Source organism: Carcharodon carcharias, chromosome 2 (genome assembly GCF_017639515.1).
Source record: "Carcharodon carcharias isolate sCarCar2 chromosome 2, sCarCar2.pri, whole genome shotgun sequence".
NCBI classification, from domain to species: domain Eukaryota; kingdom Metazoa; phylum Chordata; class Chondrichthyes; order Lamniformes; family Lamnidae; genus Carcharodon; species Carcharodon carcharias.
The window spans coordinates 39,633,253-39,656,791 of record NC_054468.1 but is presented as its reverse complement, the minus strand read 5'-3'; the positions used below and the strand labels follow the sequence as shown (position 1 = coordinate 39,656,791).

At 43.1% G+C, this 23,539-nt stretch overlaps 1 protein-coding gene across 1 annotated transcript in view; it reads left to right on the top strand.

Annotated features, from left to right (window-relative positions):
* Positions 1–14,452, top strand: part of mcf2l2 (MCF.2 cell line derived transforming sequence-like 2) — a 273,896-nt gene extending 259,444 nt beyond the window's left edge. The window contains 4 exon segments of the mRNA XM_041204959.1: positions 5,925–6,040; positions 9,294–9,406; positions 11,609–11,712; positions 13,264–14,452. Coding sequence (XP_041060893.1) covers positions 5,925–6,040; positions 9,294–9,406; positions 11,609–11,712; positions 13,264–13,364 — 434 coding nt within the window. The 3' untranslated portion in view covers positions 13,365–14,452.
* The last annotated feature ends 9,087 nt before the right edge of the window (positions 14,453–23,539 follow it).

The window sequence follows — 23,539 nt, the reverse complement described above, 5'->3', positions numbered from 1 at the left end:
GGAAACCAGTGGATATATTATACTTAGATTTTCAGAAAGCATTTGATAAAGTGCCACATCAAAGGTTATTGTGGAAAATAAAAGTTCATGGTATGGGGGTAACATTTGGCATAGATAGAAGATTGGCTGGCTAATAGGAAGGAAAGAGTAAGCGTAAATGGGTCTTTTCCAGGTTGGCAAGATGTAATGAGTGGTGTGCTACAGAGACCAGTACTGGGATTTCAACTATTTACAATTTTATGTAAATGACTTGGATGAAGGAATGGTTTCCAAATTTGCTGATGACACAATGATTGGCAAGAAAGTAAGTTGTGAAGAGGGCATAAGGAGGCTACAAAAAGATATAGATAGGTTAAATGAGTGGGCAAAGATCTGCGAATGGAGTATAATTTGGGGAAAATGTGAAATTGTCCATTTTGGCAGGAAGAATAAAAGAGAAGCCTGTTATCCAAATGGTGAGAGATTGCAAAGCTCTGAGATACAGAGGGATTTAGGTTTCTTAGTGCATGAATCACAAAAGGCTATTATGCAGGTACAGCAAGTAGTTAGGAAAGCTAATAGAATATTATCATTTATTGTGAGGGGAATGGAATACAAAAGTAGGTAGGTTATGCTTCAGTTATACAGAGCACTAGTGAGAGCACATCTGGAGTACTATGTACAGTATTGGTCAACTTATTTAAGGAAGGATGCAAATGCGTTGGAACTATTTCAGAGAAGGTTTACCAGACTAATACCTGGAATGGGCGAGTTGTCTTATGAGGAAAGGTTGGACAGACTAGCCTTGTATCCACTGGAGTTTAGAAGAGTAAGAGGCGATTTGATTAAAAGATATAAGATCCTGGCAGGGTGACTGTGGAGAGGATGTTTCCTCTTGCGGGAGAATCTAGAACTAGGGGTCATTGTTTAAAAATAAGGAGTCACCCATTTAAAACAAAGATGAGACGAAATTTTTTCTTTCAGAGTGTCGTGAGTCTTTGGAGCTTTCTCCCTGAAAAGGCAGTTGAAGTGGAGTCTTTGAATATTTTTAAGGCAGGGATGGATAGATTCTTGGTAAGCAAGGGGATGATAGGTTATCGGGGGTAGGTGGAATGCAGGTTTGAGGTTACTATCAGATCAGCCATGATCTTATTAAATGGCGGAACAGGCTTGAGGGACCGAGTGGCCTACTCCCGCTTCTTGTTCGTATGTATTTTTATAATGTAAGAAATGTGGCAATCAATTTGTGCACAGCAAGCTCCCACAGCAATGAGATAAATGACCAATTAAATAGTCTTCGTTCAGGCATAACTTTAGTGTACCAAAGTACATCAGAGCGTTGTTTCAATTACTTCTTGATTCTTGTTTGGCAATGCAGAAAGACATTTTATTTGTTCAAATATAATGCATTTTGGAAAGCCATCTTATATATAGATAAACAATATTTTGGCTACAGTAACAAGGTTTATAATTCAGTTCATATGCAATCCAAATACAATTCATTACATCTCATGGTGGGGGGGGAAGTGGGATAAAAAAATAATTCACTCTGTTTTAAGTACGGAGACTGACCAGTTTCTAAGCACTACACATACACACTACCAGTTAAAGAAAGTCCTTTCAGAAGTGTGCCTGTGCCATCTACTGGTAAATAACTGGCACGCAATAAATAAAAAAAATCCTGGGTCAGAATTTTATGTTGACCAGGCAGGCCCAGCCCAACCCAAACACACGTGCATTTGTGCAAAATAACATCAGGCGTGCATCCTGACTTCATCGCGTGTGTGAGAAATATTGAGGTAGGCGGGCACGCATGGGAGTTGGAGCCGCGCCCACCAACAATTAATGGGTCCATTAAGGCCATTAAAAACCCTATTGTCCACAATTTTACGTTGCCCGTGCGATTTCGCGCTCATCACACGGGCAGAAGAGGCAGGTGAGCTGCTAGTTTTTAACAAAACCTCATCCAAGGGTGGGATGAAATGTCCGGGGTGAAATATAATTAAAAAATATATGGGGACTGAATTTTTTGGTGTTCTGCTGTCAGGTTAGGGTAACACACGCAATGAATGGGCATTTACATTCTCATCTGTTTCTGGACTGCCTCAGGGAACTCCAACACATCTCACACTGCTGCTCCAGGTATAGCCCTCTTATATGTTACTCCCTCGCTTGTACAGCAATCCCCAGCTGAGCGTGGCTGTGTCTGTCCTCTATTCTCCAAGTGGGACTGCCAACTGCTGCCTCTGCCTCTCTCACCTTTTCTTGTTTACCTGTGAAGTGTGATTCACTGAGTGCCACCCATTCTAAGCTGGACTGAGGACCCGTTGAGGTGAGTGTATCTGTGCTGATAGAGGGTGTACTTGAACAATATGACGGTCCAGGCTCTGGTGCTTCATCCTCATGGACAACCCCAATAACGTCCCTTCTGCAGCCGCAGGTTTCCTCTCCATAACTGACCCTGTGAAAGACATAGGGATATGGTCATAAGACCTTGCTTCCATCAGCAAGTGATTCTACAGAGTTAAAGCATAACATTACAGTTGATGTATTCACATCACTGGGGAGAAATGCCCTCCATCCCCTTCACCTGGAGATTTTGAGATAATTTAACCCAGCCTTGGACTGTATCCCATCTCTCCATTGCTCTCCTTGATGCGATAGCTCCCTGGTCATTTCGATGGCTGCCTCCTCCATGGAAGTTAGAATGGTGAGCTGGGCACCTGAGCAAATCCTCTTGGCATTGTGTGTTTTTGTCTCCTGCAAGGTCAAGAGAGGGAAAGTTAAGGCAAAGCTGCCCTCCCCCGCCACTTCTGGCAGAACAATCACATGTGATGTTACAGTTTTCAGTGTTGCCTCCACCACAATATACTGGGTTATACGCTTGGCGCAAGGCTCTGCAATACTCCTGGGCACACACTTCCACTTTGTTCAGGAGGACCATGCACCTGCAGGCTACTCAGCTCATGTGCATGCTGGTGCTTCAAATTGGGTGTCACCTTGCACTCACCTTGCCAGAACTCGGGTAGAATATTACAGGAGGGTGGGGGAGGGAAAGGGAGTGGTCAGGTCGCCCTACCAGAAGCAAAGTTGGCGTTGAGCCATCCTGCTCAATGCCAGCCCACCCTGCAGCCCTAACATGCTACGGGTGGGCTAAATTGGGGCAGTTTGGGATTTTCGCCCGTACTGGGGAGGAATGCTCACCCTCAGCTCTATCAGTCCCGGCAGCGCCCACTAATGTGCTCTTGGCACTGCCAGGACTGCAACCAGGAACAAGAAGAAAGCCCATGGATCTGGGAGCCAAAATCGTCCAGGCTCTTGGGCAGGGAGGCTTTGGGTGGTTTGGGAAGGAGGACGGGGGGGTGGGGGTGGTGTGTTTAATTGAACAGGTAGGTTGGAAGAAGTGGGGGGGGGACCCTAGGAGCACTGCCCTCTGATGTGCAAAGGGCACCCCATGAAGATAATACTCCCCCCATTCTTCCTGCCCTTTGAAAAAGTTTTTTTAAAAGCTGCTTGTCCACTCCTGCCTGATTACGCATGCCAAGCCCAATTGAACCTTGATTATTTATTTAAATATTGCAGGTGGCCTGCCGATTTGGGGCCCGCCCTTCTCCTGTATTATGGGGGTGAGCTCAGAGGCAGGCAGGAAGGTGGTGGGGAGGGCACCTGTCCTATACATGCCACCCACTGAAAACACAGCCGGCAGGCGAACGTAAAATGCAGGCCTTGATTAGACCATTGAAACGCTTGTAGCACTACACCCACATCATCCCCACAACAACAGAAGCTCTGAAGAAGAGTCATACAGACTTGAAATGTTAATTCTGTTTCTCTCTCCACAGATGCAGACCTGCTGAGTTATTCCAGCATTTTCTGTTTTTATTTCACGTTTCCAGCATTTGCAGTATTTTATTTTTTTCTTACTCACAATGCTACAGCTACTCACAGCGTGAGTCATCTCCAGCCATCCCTCCCTCGTCTGTTGGCTGACATACTCCTGCCACTCTGAGACAACAGAATAAAAATGGAAGAAATAAGAGCTAGAGTAGGCCATTTGCACCTACTCCTCCAAGAGAACCTCAAGGAAAGCATTTGAGAACATGGGGCTGCCCTGATACGGGTGCCTGACCGGGTCCTGTCCTGATGCTCTCCTCTGCAATGAAATGTCCGCCACAATAATATCACGCTGCTGTTTGCCTGCTAAATCTGGCCTGCTGTGTGCAACGCACGTATCCTCCCTTCACCTGCCACCCTTAATTGGATGGCGATCTCGACATCGAGTCAATTAGTGGCATTTGCTTCCGAAATCGCATCATTTGTCTAAAACTGACGAGTGCAGGATCAGGACTGGAAATGCTCCTGACATCGAGTCCCAACTCCAGAACAAAAATCCTTCCCCAGATTTCTAATCATATGCTGCTCATCATTCACTCCTGCTCATTTTTGCACAGTGCATCATCCAGTCCTCTCTCCTCAACCTCATTGTCCAGATCGTCTGAGCAGATGCTCTGAAGGGTTAGCAGAATGGTGTCTGCCATGCAGTTTAGTATTCCTCTAGGTTCCTGGCTCCAACTATTTTCTTGTAGAATGTCTAGAGAAAGAAAAGAACACATCTTACAATGTGTTTTGATGATAAAAGTTTAAATATTGCTTTCCATGACATGAAATTGTTCTTCAGTACATTGCTTGTTTTTGCAAAGTGAAGAACTACACAAGTTTCATACAAAGCTGAACTGGGAGCCAAGCTTCTAACTTCCTAACCCCCAGCTTCCTCTATCGGTTCTGAAATCTCAATTTCTGTGCTGTTCTTTTCAAAGTGCTATCGGGAAGACAGGAGTTCAATGAACATCTCTATGCTTCATCTCTCACTTATTATGTGCAAATATTTCACACAACAGGTTAAGACTTTGAAATTTCTAGGAGCACAGGTGGTAACGCTTATGTATCAGTCTGCACCCATAGTGGGTGTGAGTTCATGAACATGGATAATGCTAATAGGGTTAAGTTAAAGAATTGCTAATGGAAACAAAGGAGTCAAAGGAAGGCACATTCACAAGTGACAGAGTTCTCTGGTTTGAATATTTGTGCATATAAATTTTCATAAATGTTGCATATAAGGCATGTTGATAAAATTAAGGTGTATAGTTATGAAAGTGAAAGTGGTGCATTGATAGGAAGTTGTTTAAAAGACAGAAACCAGGGAGTAGAATTTAATGATTGTTTTTCAGGCTGCAGAAATGTTAAAAATAGTGTTCCCCAGAGGCCACGAGCTGTTATAATTCTGACTCGAGTCTAGAGGAGTAAAGAAAGGGACTGTAAATTATTTCACACACACATTTCTGATTTGCTACACACTATAATGATGTGACTTAAGTATTACAAGTTACATTCATCACTTTTAACCTCTACCTTGATGCCTTTGTCCTCAGTGAAACGTTTACTCTCTCCCATTGTGATTATTCCCCTGATATGGCTAAAAGATTTGCTCTTTCAAATTCATGTGACTTAAGCATATTGAGTGTACAGCTGTTTTATCCTTCCAATGCCAGATCTGGCTGAAAACATCAAGTGCTATCAACACATGAACAGCAACTTGCATTTATATAGCATCTTTAACATAGTAAAATGTCCTAAGGAGCATAGCAAGACAAAATTTGACTTTGAGGAGTCATAAGGACAGGACACCAAATGCTTGGCCAAAGAGACAAAAGGAACATCCTAAAGAAGGAGAGAGCGGTTTAGGTTGGGGATTCCAGTCCTTAGGTTCTAAAAAGCTGAAGACGTAGCCACTAGTGAGGCAAAGGAAACAGCGGGAGCGAAATAGGCCGAAAATGGAAGATCACAAAGTTCTCAGAGGAATGTTTTTCTACATTGAATTTGCTTTTTAAATAGAAGTTGTTGTTAGTAGATATTAATTCACAGGATGTATTTATTTGTAACTGCAGGTTGGTCATGTAAACCAATCCCATCACTGGACACTTCAGAGGATTTTGAAACAATTCCTTCAAGTATGGATGAACTTTCCAACTCAGATATGGATGAAGAAATGTCTAGTAAAACTGTAAGCATATTTTTGTTCCAAAGGGAAACAGAAGGTTGATCAACCAACCTGACTTTTAAATGAGATGTTACAAGAAATGTCATATTGTTGTGACCTCAGTTAAGATGCTCTTGAATAACACTCGTTAATATTAAAGTTGCTCAGCTATTTGGAAAGAGTGCTGCAAAAGGACACTGGTCATGCTGGGCTGATTGGATTCCATGTCATGTGTTTTGAGTATAATAGTCACATAGCCTTAATTGAATGTGTGGGCTATGAAATGCCAGAGGGATTCCCCTGATTTTTGCAGTAACTTGACAGGAAGCTGGATAAAACGATGAAGTCTCTTAGACTGAACCAGACTATTTGCAGCCTTGGCATCCTATTTGATCCTAAGCTGAGCTTTCTATCCCATATTGTCTCCACCACCAAAACAACATACTTCCATCAGCAGAACATTGTCCATCTCCAACAATGCACCTTCTATGTTTTTTTTGGAGCGTTGTTAAGGCACAGCAGATGGTAAATGCCGAGATGCTCAAATCCCAGAGGGAGACTTGAAACAACTGTTTGCAATTTGTATTTTATTTTGAGATGCATGCCTTGAATTCAGTAGTAATAAGCCCACCAAGACTTAGAGGTTTTTTACAAAATTAAATTAAACATTTATTAATAAAAGAAAAGGTTTTAAGCACATACATAGGTCTACAAATTACTACTATAATAACTCCTAAGTCTCCTAATTAATCTAGCTCCCAGCCACACCTCTGTTAAGGCAACAGCAAAACAACAGACCCAGGCAAAGCACACAACACTCTGGACAGTGATATTCAAAATGAATTTTCTCAGCTTCGGTTGCTGTAGACAGCAACTTGAGACATAGAGACTGGAGGCTTTTCATACTTGTGTTAGATCTTAGAATGCCTTCTCCCTTCCACATAACCTCAGCTCCTTTATACATCTTTCTCCTTTTTTAATCTAAATTCCATTGTTCCAATAGGTCTTTGCAACTTTATTTTTTCCATAATATAAATATTCCATAGTACTGATATTATCAGTAACCTTTGAGAAAAATAAATACACTGTTTGACTTAGCTTCATATGGCTAGGTGTAACATCTTATCATCTCTGAAATTCAAACTACTCTGGTTTATCTAAAAATGCAAATGTGCCTCACTCCTCACATTCTAAAATTTCAGCCATGTTTACGTATTTAACATTTCAAGCCTAGCTTCCCTTTTGATAACTCAAAACTCGAGACTAGCTGGCTCTAATTTAATTAAATCCTCCACACACACACATCGACACAGAGAAACTAATCCAAACCACACTATCAACCTACCTTTACAATAAATCACGAGAGTACTATGGGCAAGAGTTTAAAGTCGGCGTGCGGGGCAGGCCCAACACACCAATGCATAAAATGACACGTGATGATGTCGGGCAAACGTCCTGACGTCATTGTGCAGTCTCGCGATGTTTTGTTCGCCAGGCGCGCACCAGAGTTGACTGCGCACCCGCCAAAGTATAAAGGGCCTATTAAGGTCATTAAAAAAATAATTATTGCGATTGTGAATGCTGGTTTCCAATCCAGCAGCACCACAATTTTAAAATTCTCATCATTGTGTTCAAATGTCTCCATGGCATATCTCCTGTCTATCTCTGTAACCTCCTCCAGTCCTACAAACCTCCAGGAACTCATCTGTTGCAAATGGAGTTTACCCTTTGTTTCCTTTTGATCCACTCCTCATTATCACATTCCATCATCTCCCTTTGATATTTGACACACTGGCTTTGTGTTCCTGAGCTGCTGCTTTCTAGGAGTGTTGTTGCTGAATTACTTTGTGCTGCGGCATCTTGGTGATCTTTTTTTGAATTTTTATGAAAGAAATGATATGACCCTTTGAGTGCAGGGTCTCAGCAATTCATGTCATAGCCTACTATACCCTGTGGGTGTTGATATGTGCTTATTAGATGACAAATCAGCATTATCGTTGTAACCTTGACTTTCTGATGCCTCTTTCTGCTTTATCAATCCCATGCCTTCTGGGTGCTTCACTATGATTTTCACTGTGGCCACATCAAAGGCGGTAAGCTCCCTGGTTTGGTTAGACCCTTCATCTGTCCACATTTCTTCTCAGCACTTGCGTGTCATTTTTGCTTTTACAGGAAAAATTGTATTATTAATAGAACATGAATGTAAACCTGCAAAGTGCGTCTGACTTCACGCACAATGAAAGTACGTTGGCATTAACATGCTAACTACATTTTCAAGACATTACAACTTAAAAGCAACATTGCAAGCTCTTGTTTTCCTTCTGTATTTTGAATGCCTTTCGTGAGCTGTGTGTTTTTGAACAGTCCTTATATAGAATACAGTCTCAATTCACAATAATCTGCAACGTGAAACTGCACTGCATTCTGAAATGAACACAATTTGTTCATTCCTGCTTAACTATTTCAATTGAAAACATTCTACATGCAAATGCTTGTCAGTCACATTAATATTTGCTGCAATTTTTTTTTTCAAGCTGAACATCTTTTTTGAACTTCATTCCGTGTCCATTGAGCATGTGGTGTTGGCATTAAATGACTCAGTTGTTATTCCCATACTTTTTTTATTCTTTCATGGGAAATGGGCGTCACTGTCTAGGCGAACATTTATTGCCTATCCGTAACTGCCCTTGAGAAGATGTTGATGAGCCGCTTTTTTGAACTGCTGCAGTCCGTCTGAAGAGGGTACACCCATAGTGCTGTTATTGTGGTTGAATAGAATATTTGTGCTAAGATTATTTTTGGATGTGTGGTGCACCTGGGAGAAAAACTGGAGACACACTGAAAAGGGTGTTAAGGTTTAAGTGAAAGTTTGTGAGTGCCTTATATCTAAAGGTTAATTGCTGCTTGTCACACTAATATGAAAATATTTTATGACAAATCTGAAAATAGTTAACATAGTTGAAATGTCACAACAGATGATTTGCAAACAATTTGTTTTTACAAATACTTTAGATTATGAGCCACAAAGTACTATAGAATTGGTAAATGGCACTCCATCAAAAAACTTGTTTCATTTTCATACTTAAGACTATCTCCCTGTCACTTTTCATTTAATTGCTTAATATTGGTCCAGTAAGTGATCATATTTCCTGATGTAACACTCCATATCCTCTGTAGATCTTTTCAAAATTGCAGTCAATTTTCATATTTGCAAATCTACAACACTGCATTTGGATTCTTATCACCTGTCTACATTTCGCACATTTCTTCATTTCAGGCTCAAAGTCTGTTCCGAGTAGAAGGCATTTATGAAACTAAATCCATTGAGGAACTTGCAGTGCAGAATGGTGAAGTGGTTGAGGTACTGCAAGAGGGAGAAGAGGGACAGTGGTGAGTTCAATCATAAGTAAATGAAGGGATACAAAATAGTCGATAACAACAGCACCTGTCAGTTTAGCTTCCAAGTTACTTCAAAGTTAAATTGATTCAGACAATATAAAGTAGGAGGTGGATAGAAACAAAATTACAGCAAATAAAGAATCCAAGGGAAGGCAATGATAGTTAACAGAAAAGAGAGCCATAAAGCCTCCTTAATAAAGGTTATGATATTATAACCATCAGACAGTTATGAAGTTAATGACTATTTCTGCTATCCATATTGCATTGATGCTGTAACTTAAACTGTAAACATACAATGAGTGACTCCAATGGTTGTCAAATTACAATGGCTTAATTAAAAAGTGGGCACTACTTAGTGCAAACAGGAAAGAATTTGCAAGATGATAACTGAATGAACAAGCAGGTAAAGCTGGAGCCAAGAATAAAAATTAAACGTACTTTCCACTGAGTTTAAAACCAAAAAGGTTATCTTATTATTTTGCATTTAACTCCTTTTCTACATCCTTTCTGTGTTTGGAGCTTGAAAAAGATCAGAAACAATGGCGGAATCGTCCCAGATTTGCACTAAGTGTGGTAGCGGGTGGGAAAAAGGACGTTTTACCTGCCAGCCACAATAGCGGGTTTTCGCACCATATTGTCTGCTTCACACCTCATTAATTATGCAGCCACAGGAAACATGCCGTCTTGCTGGCGGACAGCCTCTGAATCCGTCACACTGTTACCTCACTGTTTCCTCACTCTGGGTGTCATATCTAAACTACAGCTGCACATACAGTTCTCAATGCTTGCAGCCCAGGACTGCTTCAGTGAAGACATGGCCCTGAAAGCCAAGAAGACTTCAGTGATCCATCACTGGAATGCCTTTCGAGGCCTTTCATGATGTCCTCCACCCCCGCTCTGGCCGCAGGAGGTCCAGCAATCCCACCACTCCGGCATGGGAAGCAGTGGGAGTGGTGGTCAGTGCCAGTACCGTACAGAAGAGGTTGACCATCAGTGCAGAAAGAGGATGAATGATCGTATCCGTGCCACCAGGGTCAGGCAACTATCTCATCACTCTAGACTCACACACTCACAAGGCCATCACATACTTGCTGACATCTCACTCACTGCCGACTCAAGGGACATCACCACTCACTCTCTCTCACACACCCTCACATCTCCATCTGACCTCATCTCCTCTGGACACTGCATCCTCAGCCTTCACCATCTTGAGGCTACTTGCACAGATCAACATGTGTCCCCACACACACCCTGAGGCACCACACCAACCCCTTCCCCAGTACAGCCCTAGGCCTGCAGCCTCTTCCCTTGCCTGAGGCCACTCCTCCCCCAGCCCCTTTTCCCCAAGCAAACCCTAGCCCTGCAGCCATTGAAAAGCCATCTCCGTCTTTGACGGGTCTGGTAGGTAGAGACCTGCCCGTGAGCCTTCCTAAAAGTGATGTGGTGCTGCCTGCGAAGCCTGGCACTGATGACTGTGAGTGTTGACTGAAGAAATTAGGCAAACAAACTTTGAAGTTTCAAGCGAAGTGCAGCTTGCCAGGTGCACGGCACTTATGTACAGTTGTGATTGCATGCCGATGTGCCCGGATGGTCCAGCATAGGGGGTTGATTCCAGTGAGCAGGGCTTATAATGATATGCAGATGTATTAAAATGAAGTTCCTGGCATCTGCTGGTGAGAGCCATTGACGAGCCGGGCAGACGATCACAAACTGGCTTCACAACGATGTGGAACTGATTTTTGGCCTTCCCGCCAAATTGTCTGCTCATGCCCGCCATGAAGACTGACGCCAATGGGCACAGAAAATTCTGCCCAATATTTAAAACAATTCCAGGTCCCAGCCTAATTTGCAGCCTTTCTGTTGCACTCCTGCTTTCGTTACGTCCGTAATACACCACATAAACCAAGGATTCTAGGTCCCAGTGAGTTTCATTATGCATGTGACCTTTCTGTGCCTAACCCTAGGAGTACTTTGACACTGAGAGCCCACATAGAAGCGTTCCAATACATAATGCTAACCTGCCTAGTCCTTGATGAAAATGAAAGGTTTATTCTAAAAAAAAAATAATTAAGATAGTATTTTCCATGGTTCTTGCAATGTGTGGCCACATAACTCCAGCCCTGCATTGAATGTCAGACTCCACATATTTACCAATGGATTGTAGTAATTATTTCGGCATTGTGTGTGTTTCAGGCAAGTGAGAAGTTTGGTAACTTATAAAACAGGATGGATTCCTTCCAGTCTTCTTCAACCAGTTGGTTCAGAACTTAAGCCTGATCAGACTGATAATAACTCAGGTCAGAAATCTTTGTTTAATTTGAAACTTGATGCACTAAATCTGTTTATACCTGGATTTTCACAGGTAAAAATGGCAGATACAAGTTAGATAAAGCTTTAGGCTGGAAATTCCTACAGAGATGCTTCCATTCTGACATCAGACCTTTGCCACGAATGGTTAATGTGCAGGGGCAGCTCCAAAGAAATTCTTGGAGCTAGATTTTTCTGTTTGAGTTTTGTGGACCGCTGGGTATAACTTGAGAGGAATAGGTCAGACAATTATTTGAGAGCCACACCATCAGCTGCCAACTCATCCACAAATGTGAAATCAGATGTATAATACATCTGTCCAAATAGGAGTGGGATTATTATAATCAGACACAAATACATCACCGGATTTTTTCCCTTGTTATTTGCACCTTAGCAGCGTAGTTATAAGGGATCCTTGGCCAGAATTTTTCAACCCACCCTCCCACAACCACAGCCCCCCTCCACCCCACACCCCCCTGTGGCGGGTTCCCCCACAGCGGAGCCAGCAAGCTACTGAAATCTCCGTTCAGGGCCAGAAGATTCCACAGGCATGAGGGACTGGAAAATTCTAGCCCTTGTCGTCCTAAGTTGCTATGGGTGATGCATAGAGAGGGATAAAAGTGACAGAGCTGGGATGCCTATCTGATTGATTGCAACATAATCAATTGCATAAGCAAGGAAAATGCAACCCCAAAGCCAAACTACTTGACAGTAAGTCATTCCCTGCATATTCCGATGCAAGCTTGCAGCTGCAAGATGATGAGCCTACTGACATTATTTAAACAGCCCTAGGGAGTTTCTGGGGTTGGGGTATGCATCTTCATCCATTGCACTTCCAAGAGCATTACAATATAATGGAGGATCTATGCCAAAGGATTTAGCATGAGTTCTTCCAATGGCTACTGAGTAAAGGCACAAAAGTATAAGGGTCTGGCAAATACAGGGTTAATGTGGGACTGAATACAGTGCCGCCCACACAGTGATGTAAGCTGGCACATGACCCAGACCTAGGGTCAATTTGGTGATGAGCAGAGATGTGTTAAGACGCAGACATGGAGATAGCTCCTTGCCTATACCCTTTACTGCGTGTGTTTATATAGTTACAAGTCATTAATAAAGACTTGCTGTTAACATATGAAGACTTCCTTATCAGACACATTCTGTAATAAACACCACCCTGACAGCCACCACCCAGTGGGTTATGCAATCAGGAAGTCCTAGGTTTAATCTCTGGTCTGTGCTGGTTTCATAACTTGATGCAACAGAGGAGTACATCCGTCAGGATTCTTGCATCTGTATGTTCTCAAGTGGCTCTTGGTGGAAACATTTGGTCTGAATATAATTGAGCTTAGTTTTAATATTTCACTGAAGAACTGACCCCAGTAAGAATCAGTGCCTTTGGTGTAAGAGGACAAAAGCTAAGAAACTTGAACTATAAGAACTTTGTGTCCAAATCCATTTTACTAATTCTTTACAGTTTATGCAATGTGACAACTACACTTTAAAATGAAGTTTTTAATTATATTTTTTCACTTTTTCAGATTTTTACAGTGATATGTGCACGGCGGCATTTGCTGATAGTGAAGACAAGGAGAGTTCAGACATGGGAAGCTATACTTCTGGAACCAGAACTGAAAGCTGATCTTGTTACTTCTTATATCATCCTTTAAACTTTAGGCTTCAATCAGGCCGACAACAGTCAGCATCCTGAAGACACTTCAGTAGCTGGGCACATGAAGTGGGAAAATATTCCTCACTGCTGAAGAAGCATGTAGCTGTGTATAAAGAATTGAGTTTCTTTGCTTGTAATGAATTGATTTGTTCATAACAAATGCTCTTCAATGATATAATAGAATGAGTATTAGAAAGGGCCAAGTTTTTGAACACATATCCAATTTCATTTCGTGCAGATTTTAACATTTTGACTCTTTAGTTACCAACATTGTTTGATGGGACAGACCATACTAAATACAGTTCAGGCGGCATTAATAAAAACTGAGTTCAAGCTTCTGACAAGTTGTGACTAACCAAACCAGTATTTCATGCTATTAGCTCTATTCTTATCTGTTTCCACACACACAAGCAGCCTGATTCATTACATGACATCTAAACCCAAGTTGCCAGTGGAAATTGCCCACAAACAATATGCGAGCATGCACAAAAATGCCTGCACACTCATTTATTGGTGCACTAAGAAGAGATTGCTAATGCCATTTGAAAAGATTATTTTCTCAGGAAATGGTTTCTGATCTGCAGGGAAAAACCACCATCTCTTACTCCTGTAAAATGATTGTGCTTTCTTTTTCTCAACACCTGCTCTATTAATAGTGGCCTTTAGCTGCATCCTTGAGACAACTACTGTGGGAAAAACTTATGAAAATTGGCATGGAATATAGGCAAACAAATATGGCTGGTAAAAGGTGTTGCAGACTGTTGCTGACACTTCATTTTAAAGTGCTGTATGAAAGCTGTATGCGGACCAGGTTGCATGCTGTAATTGTATTTTATTGATATTTGGACCACAAGATATTTATACTTTCAAGAGAATGTTTCAACAATCTTCAAAAGCATAGTGGACCTTCTAAAGTATAAAACTGATTGCTGTGAAATGTTTTATGTACCTTGAAAAGAGAGATGTATCAATTTCTGTGAGGTGTGTTTTTATGATAATGGTTGAGTCAAATATACGGGGTGGGGGGGGGGGGTGGGTTTCAATCAGTTAACTCATGACTACCAGTGAATAAAGACAGGAAAGTAATGTTTTAGCATAAAGTTTAGGCAAACCATGCAAAAATTGTGTTTCATGATCTTTTTAAGGTGAAATAGATATGGAGAATACTCCTCTCTGGTGACCAGAACATCAGCTACTGCAGTCAGTATTTAATGACAATTCAGAGTTTCTCACATAGGGGAGTTGTTTTCTTAACTTCCGTGAAATGTAAACATTTTAATCTAGCTTTTGATGGAAAATTCCAAGAAAACACATTTCATAATGTGACACTCTGTGTCCCCATGTACACTAAGAACGTGTGCGTGCCAACCTGCAATTATTAGACTGCTTTTGGCTTCACAAGTGTCCAAATTATAAGCCTAAACTCAACAGAGAAATTTTAGGTACCTAGCAGTTACATTCTAACCTATTGTCACTCATCATCCCCAAACAAATCAAGGTAAACCAGCAGGCACTGACCAAAGTATTATCATTTGTGCAACTGTGTTTATCCTTACTGTGTAAAAGTGGCAGGTGTTTCTCTCGTATTTTACTTATTACAACAGGCTTATGATTGTATCTGGCAGGAGATGAATGTTCTTAAAATTACTTACCATCATCTATTTTAGTTGTATGGTAATTGTATTGTAAAACAATCCAAATGAAAGCATCACTATGAATCGTACAAGATTTTGTTATTACACTGTTCAGTACAAAATGTCTGTCACAGCTCAGATTCCTCCGTTATTTTAATATTTCTGTTGTTATGCAGCAACTTTGTGTTGTCTGTTAGATATAAATGTATAATGTTAACAAAGATTATATTGTGTCGAAACAAATTTATTGTATATATATATATATATATTAGAGATCAATCATTTTTCAAAAGGGATCTCATAGTTTTGTTTATTTTTTATGCATAGTTGTGCATTCGGTGTATGTGCAATCCTGCTTCAGCATTGAATTGGTGCAAGTGTACTGCAGACATTTTACACATCAGTTATAAACGTATGTTGAAATATCTGTATATGTTGTTACATATGTTGTTACGTGCTGATATTTATGTAATAATTCAGAAGCCTGGAATCCTGCTGTGGAAAGAGTTGCTTTGATTCATCATGAGAAAAGCTCACAGCTTACTTTGGAACCTTCAAGTAGGACAAGCTGTATTTTGTACATCTAATCCCTCTTGGCACCAAAAACAAAATCATTGTTAAATACCTTATCAGTGTACATTTTTAAGTTGAATATTGTAACATTAGCAGTAAAATGAATTCCGATTATTTGATTTGCTTGTGAGTTTTTTTAAAATTCATTCATGGGATGTGGGCTTCGCTGGCTGGGCCAGCATTTATTGCCCATCTCTAGTTGCCCTTGAGAAGGCAGTGGTGAGCTGCCTTCTTGAACCGCCGCAGTCCATGTGGTGTTGGAGGGGCGTTCCAAGATTTTAACCCAGCAATATTTTTCCATATCAGGATGGTAAGTGACTTGGAGGAGAACCTCCGATGTTGGGTTCCTATCTATCTGTATTTAACACCGAGGTAGATAGGTTCTTGATTGGTAAGGGGATCAAAGGTTATGGGGAGAAGGCAGGAGAATGGGGTTGAGAAACTTATCAGCTATGATTGGATGGCAGAGCAGACTCGATGGGCCGAATGGCCTAATTTCTGCTCCTATGTCTTATGGTTTTATGGTCTGCCCTAGGTGGTAGTGGTCGTGGGTTTCGAAGGTGCTGTCTAATTTGTTTAAAGCAAGACCAAATGGCAGCAATTATGAAAGCAAATATTTGAGAAGTCTAAAAATGAATCAGATTCTGGACAGAAGTAAAACATGAAAGAAAATCAATTGGATTACAAAAATACTTAATGAGGACAGACACTGCTAACAATTTTAGTGAGATTTCCAGTATTTTTGTGATGCGCTGTTTCATCTGTAGAGTTTCCAAAATCAGCCATTATGCACAAGTTTAAATAAAAGTTATTGCTAAGAACCTGTTTCAATGATCAAATTCAAAATACAAACAGTCATATAATACATGTACTAAAAGAATATGAATTGGCGAACTGGTCCATCGAGTCTGTCACATGCTGACGCAGTGCAAACTGCATGCACTATCAACTCTCCCTTCCTATATTACAATAGTGTCTACACTCCAAAAATACTTCCTTGGCTGTAAAGTGTTTTGCGATGTCCTGGGGTAATGAAAGGCACTATATAAATGCAAGACTTTCTTCCCCAGTCATGATTTCCAGCAAGAGGCAGGAAAAAACACCTTAGGCCAACTTCAGAAGAATTCTAAGTAATTCCTTTCCAGCCATTAAAGGCAATCAAGCAGGTTTCATGAGCCTGCAGCGACTGACATCAATAAGCACATCTACCCCTCCAACTATCTTCTATAACAGGAAATGTCCTTATTTCTTAGGGATTCATCCAACTACCTTTTGAAGGATTGCAGTGAATCCATTCTACCGTATTTGGTAATTATTCTGGAGATTGAAGACTTAATTTTCACCTCAATTTTGGGGGTTAGGACTGGAGGCAGGCAGGGCTGGAATTTCACACTGATGGCCTGTGTGCTAGTTTGCTGGCACCTTCCCTGAATCATTTCAAGAACGTGGGTTGGGGGTGGAACAGCTACCTGCCTGCAAGCAGCAGGTAGCCAATTGACTAGATGCTGACTAGAATTTTTCAATTGGCAGGTTGGTCCCACACTGCAACCAAAGCATAGCCAGTAAGAAAAAGTGGCCGCCAGGCAGGAGACTTGGGAGGGAAATACTTCATCTGCTAGGAACCCACCACCCCCAGCCTCCGCAACTGCAGCTTCTGGCTCTCTAATGGAGGGGTTGCCCCTCTCTGATCAGGACCTAGCAGCTGTGGCCATTTTTAAATCAAGTCTTTTTATCTTCAGAGGGCACCTTCATGGTGAAGCACAGTCTTTCTCTCTGCAGGCATCTACATCTCGGATGGGGGGCAGCTGATGGGGGGCATCTTATTGGCTCCCTAGCCTTGGGGGCCTGCTCACCATCCTTAACTGGCCATCATGCCTTCTGACCATTAATTGGTCAATCCTATAAAAATCATTCCGATGGCTATTTACAACGTGGCGCATGATTGGACCCTCATTTGATGCTGGCATTGGTTCCTGACTGCACATGGAAAATCCAACATTTTTTGTGAAGTTAAATTTCCTGTCATTTGACCTAACTTTATGCTTCTATATTTTGTACTGATGCCTCTTAGTTCTCCCATTCATATTCAACTAAAAATAACATATCCACCCCAACAGAACCTGCTCTTTTATCATTTCAAAACCTCAATCAGATTATTTTGAAGTCTATGCTTCTTCAATGAAAATAGCAGACAGTTCCCGGGGCTGTCCTGATAGCTAAGAGACCCAGAACTAGGCTATTGTTCTAGTGATCCTTTTTTGGACCTTCTCCAAAGCCCTTAATGTCTCGGTAAATGCTAAATACAAAGAGTACATAAATATAACATTAACACTGATGTGTATGATTTATGAATATTGTACAGTAATTTTCTATCACATTTTTAATTCTGTTTTTAGCTATACTTCTAGCACTGTTACCTGTAATTCAATGTAAAAGTCAGTGTTGGTATCCGGATTTTTAACTTTTTGTATGGCTAATCTGTTACAGTTCAGGTGTTTGCACAGCACTTCTACCTTGCGTTCGTGACAAAATGATGTTTCAATAAGTAGGCTGAGCCACACCTAAGGTCCAAAACCTGATTCCTTATATGTGCCATGTATGTTCTAACACGCCCAGGATTAACACTCAGTTGTTGGTTGCAGTATACAATGACTGGAGAACATGTGGTGTGCCCATTGAATTCTGAAATGAGTTGATCAGATTTACTCACCGGTTATATTATACACATAAACAGTAGAGCACAGAAGAATACTGGTCCATATGTAAACAATAAGCCTGGAATCAATCTACTGGCATTAAAATCACTTTTTAGAAAGTATTTTTTACTGAGTCTACTTTTTGGAAATATTAGTCAGGCTTTCAAACTAACCTAGACCAATGAAACAACCTATCCAGATCACTTTAGATTGGGAAAACACAATAAAAATGAAAGTACGCCTATAGTTTTTGTACTTGTTCCAAGTGTTACCAATCAGCACTTCAGTCCAGCTATTCATGGTGAACATGAAAACATCTCAGATACCTGCAACCCAAACATGAAGGAAAGAAGTTCAATCTTTTGAATTTTACACACTACAAGTGAACAATCTAACTCCAGGGACTAACAAACTGGAATCTGGTCAGTTCAGTCCCAAATCTCAAGCTGTACAAACAAACTGGAGCCTGTCAGATGAATCTTTATACAGCTTGGCCTTCACAGATCCCCAGAAAATGACCCCAGAAGCAATTAATAATAATGGCAGCTAAAACTCAGGAAAAGATCTACATGTTGCAAGAAAATTTCAAAAGGCTATTGGGCCTTTTCCCAATTTGGATCAAAGGGGAGCTTCAGATCTATTTGCCATGGGAATATTGTAAATTAAGTTAAATGAAGGCTTAGATAGACTCAGTGAGCTTCTTGAGAAAGGATAAATTATAAACATTCAACAACTGACAGCCAAGTTCCATCTTGCCCATATGTCCAATGCCCAAACACATTCATAAAGTTTCAATATGAGATGCTCTTTTGGTGCTGTCATTACTGTCCAACAAACTAGCATAGAGATGGTGCCAATCACTGACATATTTGCTTCCAATTCAAAAGGCAATACAAAAAACTTTAAAGAGGCCTTGGATCAAAACATATGCCATGAAATTAAGGGGTGGGAATTTTTATAAACCCTGCACTTGAATGGAGATTCCTGGGATCTCTGGAAATTGGACCTCAGATCTCTTCAAGGTGAAAGAGAGAGGAACCCTATGAGGAGTACATGAAGATTGGGCTACTGCTAACACCACAAGTAAGTAATGGCTCAGGTGATGTATTGCTAGCTCCAGGGCTGGGGAAACAGTTGCGATTACATACCTAAGTGTGCAATGTGGGCCTCAGGGTGGTGGGTGTGAATCTTTGGACTCGGTGGGGAGGGGAAGTGGTTAACAGCATGGGGTTTGTTGTGGCAGCACACCACAAGGTCAGGGTTTGGCACAGGGAGGGAAATTGGGGATTTCAGGATCACAGATGATTGCAGCAAAAACTGCATGACTGCTCTTCCTGGTTCCCTATTAAGCTGAGTAACTTACCTCTTTGTTACAAGCATTCTGTAGGGTTAGCTTCCCTGAGTGCAGTCTGCAATGACAATGCGCCAACATCCCCAACTTTAAAGAGGACTCCTACTAGACGTGGTTAATGGAGTTGCTGGCAAGGCAATTCTCTAGCCATGGAAGATGGTGATGTTGCTGACACTATAACCTTGCCAGTTTAATGAGTGCAGACCCACAAATTTGTATAGAGTTAATGTGGAACCGAGTACAGTGCTGCCCACACAGTGATAATAAGACAGCACATGGCCCACACCCAGAATCAACTAAGTGTTGGATAGAGCAGTGTGGACCAGCCAGCATGTAGACAGCTCCTAGCTTGTACCCTTTATTGTATATTTGTGAATAGTTCTAAGGGTGGAATTTTCCTTGCCCATTGGCGGCAAGCTTGTCTGGTGGCATGAGCGGGCAATATGGCGAGACAGCCAAAAATTGAAATCAGTTTTCCATAGTCCGCTCTGCCAGTCAATGGTGAGCCATGTTTTCCATCTTTGGGCGTTGGGAACTTCATTTTGCTACATTTGCATATCATTATAAGCCCAGCTCACCAGAATCATCCCCCCACGTCAAATTTACTGTCCACACCGATGGGAAAACACACCGGTGCACAAAACGTCTTGGCAAGTATGACATGCAGAACTCGGGACTGACCGTAAGTGCTTTGATTACATCAGGATAATCCAAGGAGCAGAAGATGCTGCAGCCCGACAGCAGTGGGACTCTGGAGGAACATCCATTGCATGCTGAGTGGATTCTGATGGACGTGGCTCCACCATGAAGCAGCTCACGGAAGGTGGAAAGTCACCATTAAGGGTCTTCTCAGTGTCTTGGCCATGGTCTGGCAACAAGGGTGGAGAGTAAGGTCCAACTGTGTTTCGGAGAGGAAGAAGTACCAGGAGTGGGAGAGGAAGGTCTAGGTTCGACTAGGAGAGGAAGGTGCATCTGGGGGTGAGGTTGAGGGGAGGGAACGAAAGCGTCAGGTGAGGGTTGAGATTGAGAGAGGAGATGGTGTGCAGTGAGAGGAGGGGGCAATGAGTGAGAATATGGCAACTGGGGGGTGAGGAAAGTGTAAGGGAAGGAGTTTGGAGGGAGGAAAGAGACCGGAGAGGGGAAGGAGTCTTAGGCAGGAAGGAATCCAGAGAGGGGAAGGACTAAGGCTGGAGGAAGAAGTAGGGGTGGAGGAAGGAGTCAGGAAGAGGGAAGGAGTAAGACTGGAGGAAGAAGTAAGGCTGGACGAAGGAGTTCAAAGAGGAGTAAGTGTAAGGGTGGAGGATGGAGCCAGGGGAGGAATGAGGGAGGTGGTGGAGGGGTTGGTGGAGGGAGGAGTCCGAGTGGGGGGAGGGTTCCCAAGGGAGGAAGGAGTCCAGAGAGTGAAAGAGTTCCAAGGGGGGTGCTGAGTCCAAAGGGGGTAATGTCCAGGTGAACATGCAAGGGAGGGGTCTATGGAGTCAATGACTGCCTCCTGGGGAGCAAACTGGGGGCAGGTGTGGTACAGGGAATGGTGAGAATGTCCAAGGGCAAAGTGAGGCACTGTAGTGACAGGGTGAGGGTGTGACGGTAGCAGTAGAAAGGACAGCAACGGTGGTTGGTGGGGATCCGGAGGCAGACACGGACCCTAGGGGTGGGAAGAGGAGGTCCAGGAGGCTAATGTGGATGGGTTTGGGATTTTCAGGAAGGAAGGGAGGGTAAACGGTTGTGGCTTGTAGGTCATGGTGGGGAGGTGGAAGGTGATGCCAGAGAGGTCGACAGTGATGGGGAAAAGGAAATAGTTGAATGGGCAGGGGTGGGGGGAAGACAGAGGACAGGAAGAAAAACTGTAACACGACCTTGCTTGTTAAACCAAAAGTGAAATGAGACTCGTGGTGGGCGAGAACAGGTGCTGCATGGGAGTGTGGTCAGTCGGTGGGTGGAGATGTAGGTCAGCTCAGATGGACAACTGAAAGTGAATCCCAGCAGGCAGCATTGAAAATGTTCAGGACATTGAGATGAGAGTGAAACAGGAAAGATCTGTGTGTGTGGAAGAGTGCTTACACGAGGCTGCGAAAGGCCCTGCCCCATACACACACACGCACTTCCCCCTCCAGAATCACTGGTGGACCAGCTATGTGCAGCTGAACTGCTAGTGGCGTGGTAGGGCGGGTGAGGGGATGGCAGGGGGGTGGGGGGTATGCAAGGTACTGATGTGTGAAGCCTTTAAATGAAGCTGAAACACACCATTACACATTATTCAGTGAAAGTGAATATACTTTTAGATTGTAAAGTGACAAAATGTGTTCACCCATGCAACCAATTGTGATCAACTATTTCTTAACTTTTCTATAGCTTAGACTTCTAGGTGCTGCCCTGACATCCGCAGCAGGGGTGGAGACAGCCTGTGCAATATTTGGCCCTGTTGCCTCTGATGCCTTTGGCATTGGTCGTCTGGAGAGCCGAGGCCTTGGGAGGCCCAGCTTGCTTTGACTGCCCTCCTGTGGGCCAGCTGCTCTCTCTGCGGTGACAGGGTATGAGTTTGTGGGGCTCACAGGCAAAGGGGACTCGGAGGGAGAGGGCAGCCTCTGAGATTCCTGAGTGGGTGATCCAGGGGTTTCCAGCTGCTGCTCCTCCTCCCTTTGGGTGCCCGAGGGCCCCGCCTGACTCCTTGAGTGGAAGGAGCACTTGGAGGGATGTCAAGGTGCCCCGTTTGCCTCTCACTTTGCCACTGCAGGAACTCACCCATGGCTACCATGATGGAGTGCAGTCTGCACGCATCTCCGCGTTCTGCTGGACCAGGGTCTCCATGGCATCTGCCATACTTCTCATGGAGATGTCCATATGCGCACATATGGGCATCACTTCATCAGAGGGCAGGTGGACGCACTCCTCCAACTAGGATGTCACTCTGCTGAGGACTTCCAACAGCTCATCTTGATGTTCCCCCACCTTCTGCAGACTCTCCATGATGAATTGGAAGTCTGAATCCAGAGGCTCATTACCTGACTCGGACCTCACAGATATCTCTTCCCCAAAAGTCCTCTGAGTGCTGGGGAGCTCAGCTGAACCTGTCTCCTCCTGCTGTGGGCACGTGTCCATGCAGCGACCATCAGATTGTGAATCCAAGCCTGCGCTAGATTTAGGTCCCACCGAGGTGTTTGTCTCTGCGCTGGTGCAGAGTGTGGGTAAGCGCTGTGGTGGGTCTTCCAAGCTGCTTATTTCCAGCTCTTCAATGGACCAAGTCTCCTCTTGGCTGGAGATGAGGACGTGGATGGAGCTGAGGGACTGGCTGGCTGAGGGTATTGGTCCCTTGGCAGAGCTCCCTGTGAACCAAGGTAGAGATAATTAGTGTAAGTCAGCAGAGTCAAAAGCAGGAGAGAGAGAGCACTCACATTTGCACTGAAAGAGGGATGATGATGGTGCAGGATCCTCATGTGGGTGTTCGCCGCCAACCTCACTATTGCCACAGGCACGATCCATGTCCTCCCCAGTCAGCACGATGACATACTCCTCAAAGTGAGTGAGGGGTCTAATTTTTGACACTCCACCCCCGGTCTGGGACCTCTCCCTGCTGTTGTGAGCAGGCTTCTCCTGCATGAAAACAGATGGAGCCAGTGTGAGCAGGACTCACGGCACTGCATGGAATGTTTGTGTAGTGAACAGAACCATGGACGGGATGAGGACATGAGTTCCAGAGGATATGAGCCTGGTGGAGATGTGAGTGTGTGTGAGAGTTAGTGGTGTTGTCCCTTGAGGTGTGAGATCCCTGTGGATGTGCATTGGGTTTGTGAGTGTGTGAGTTGAGAGTGATGAGAAGAGTGAGTTACTCTGGCGGAACGGATGAGACTATTCATCCTCTTGCAGCATTGGGTGACTGTCCTCTGTTGCAGG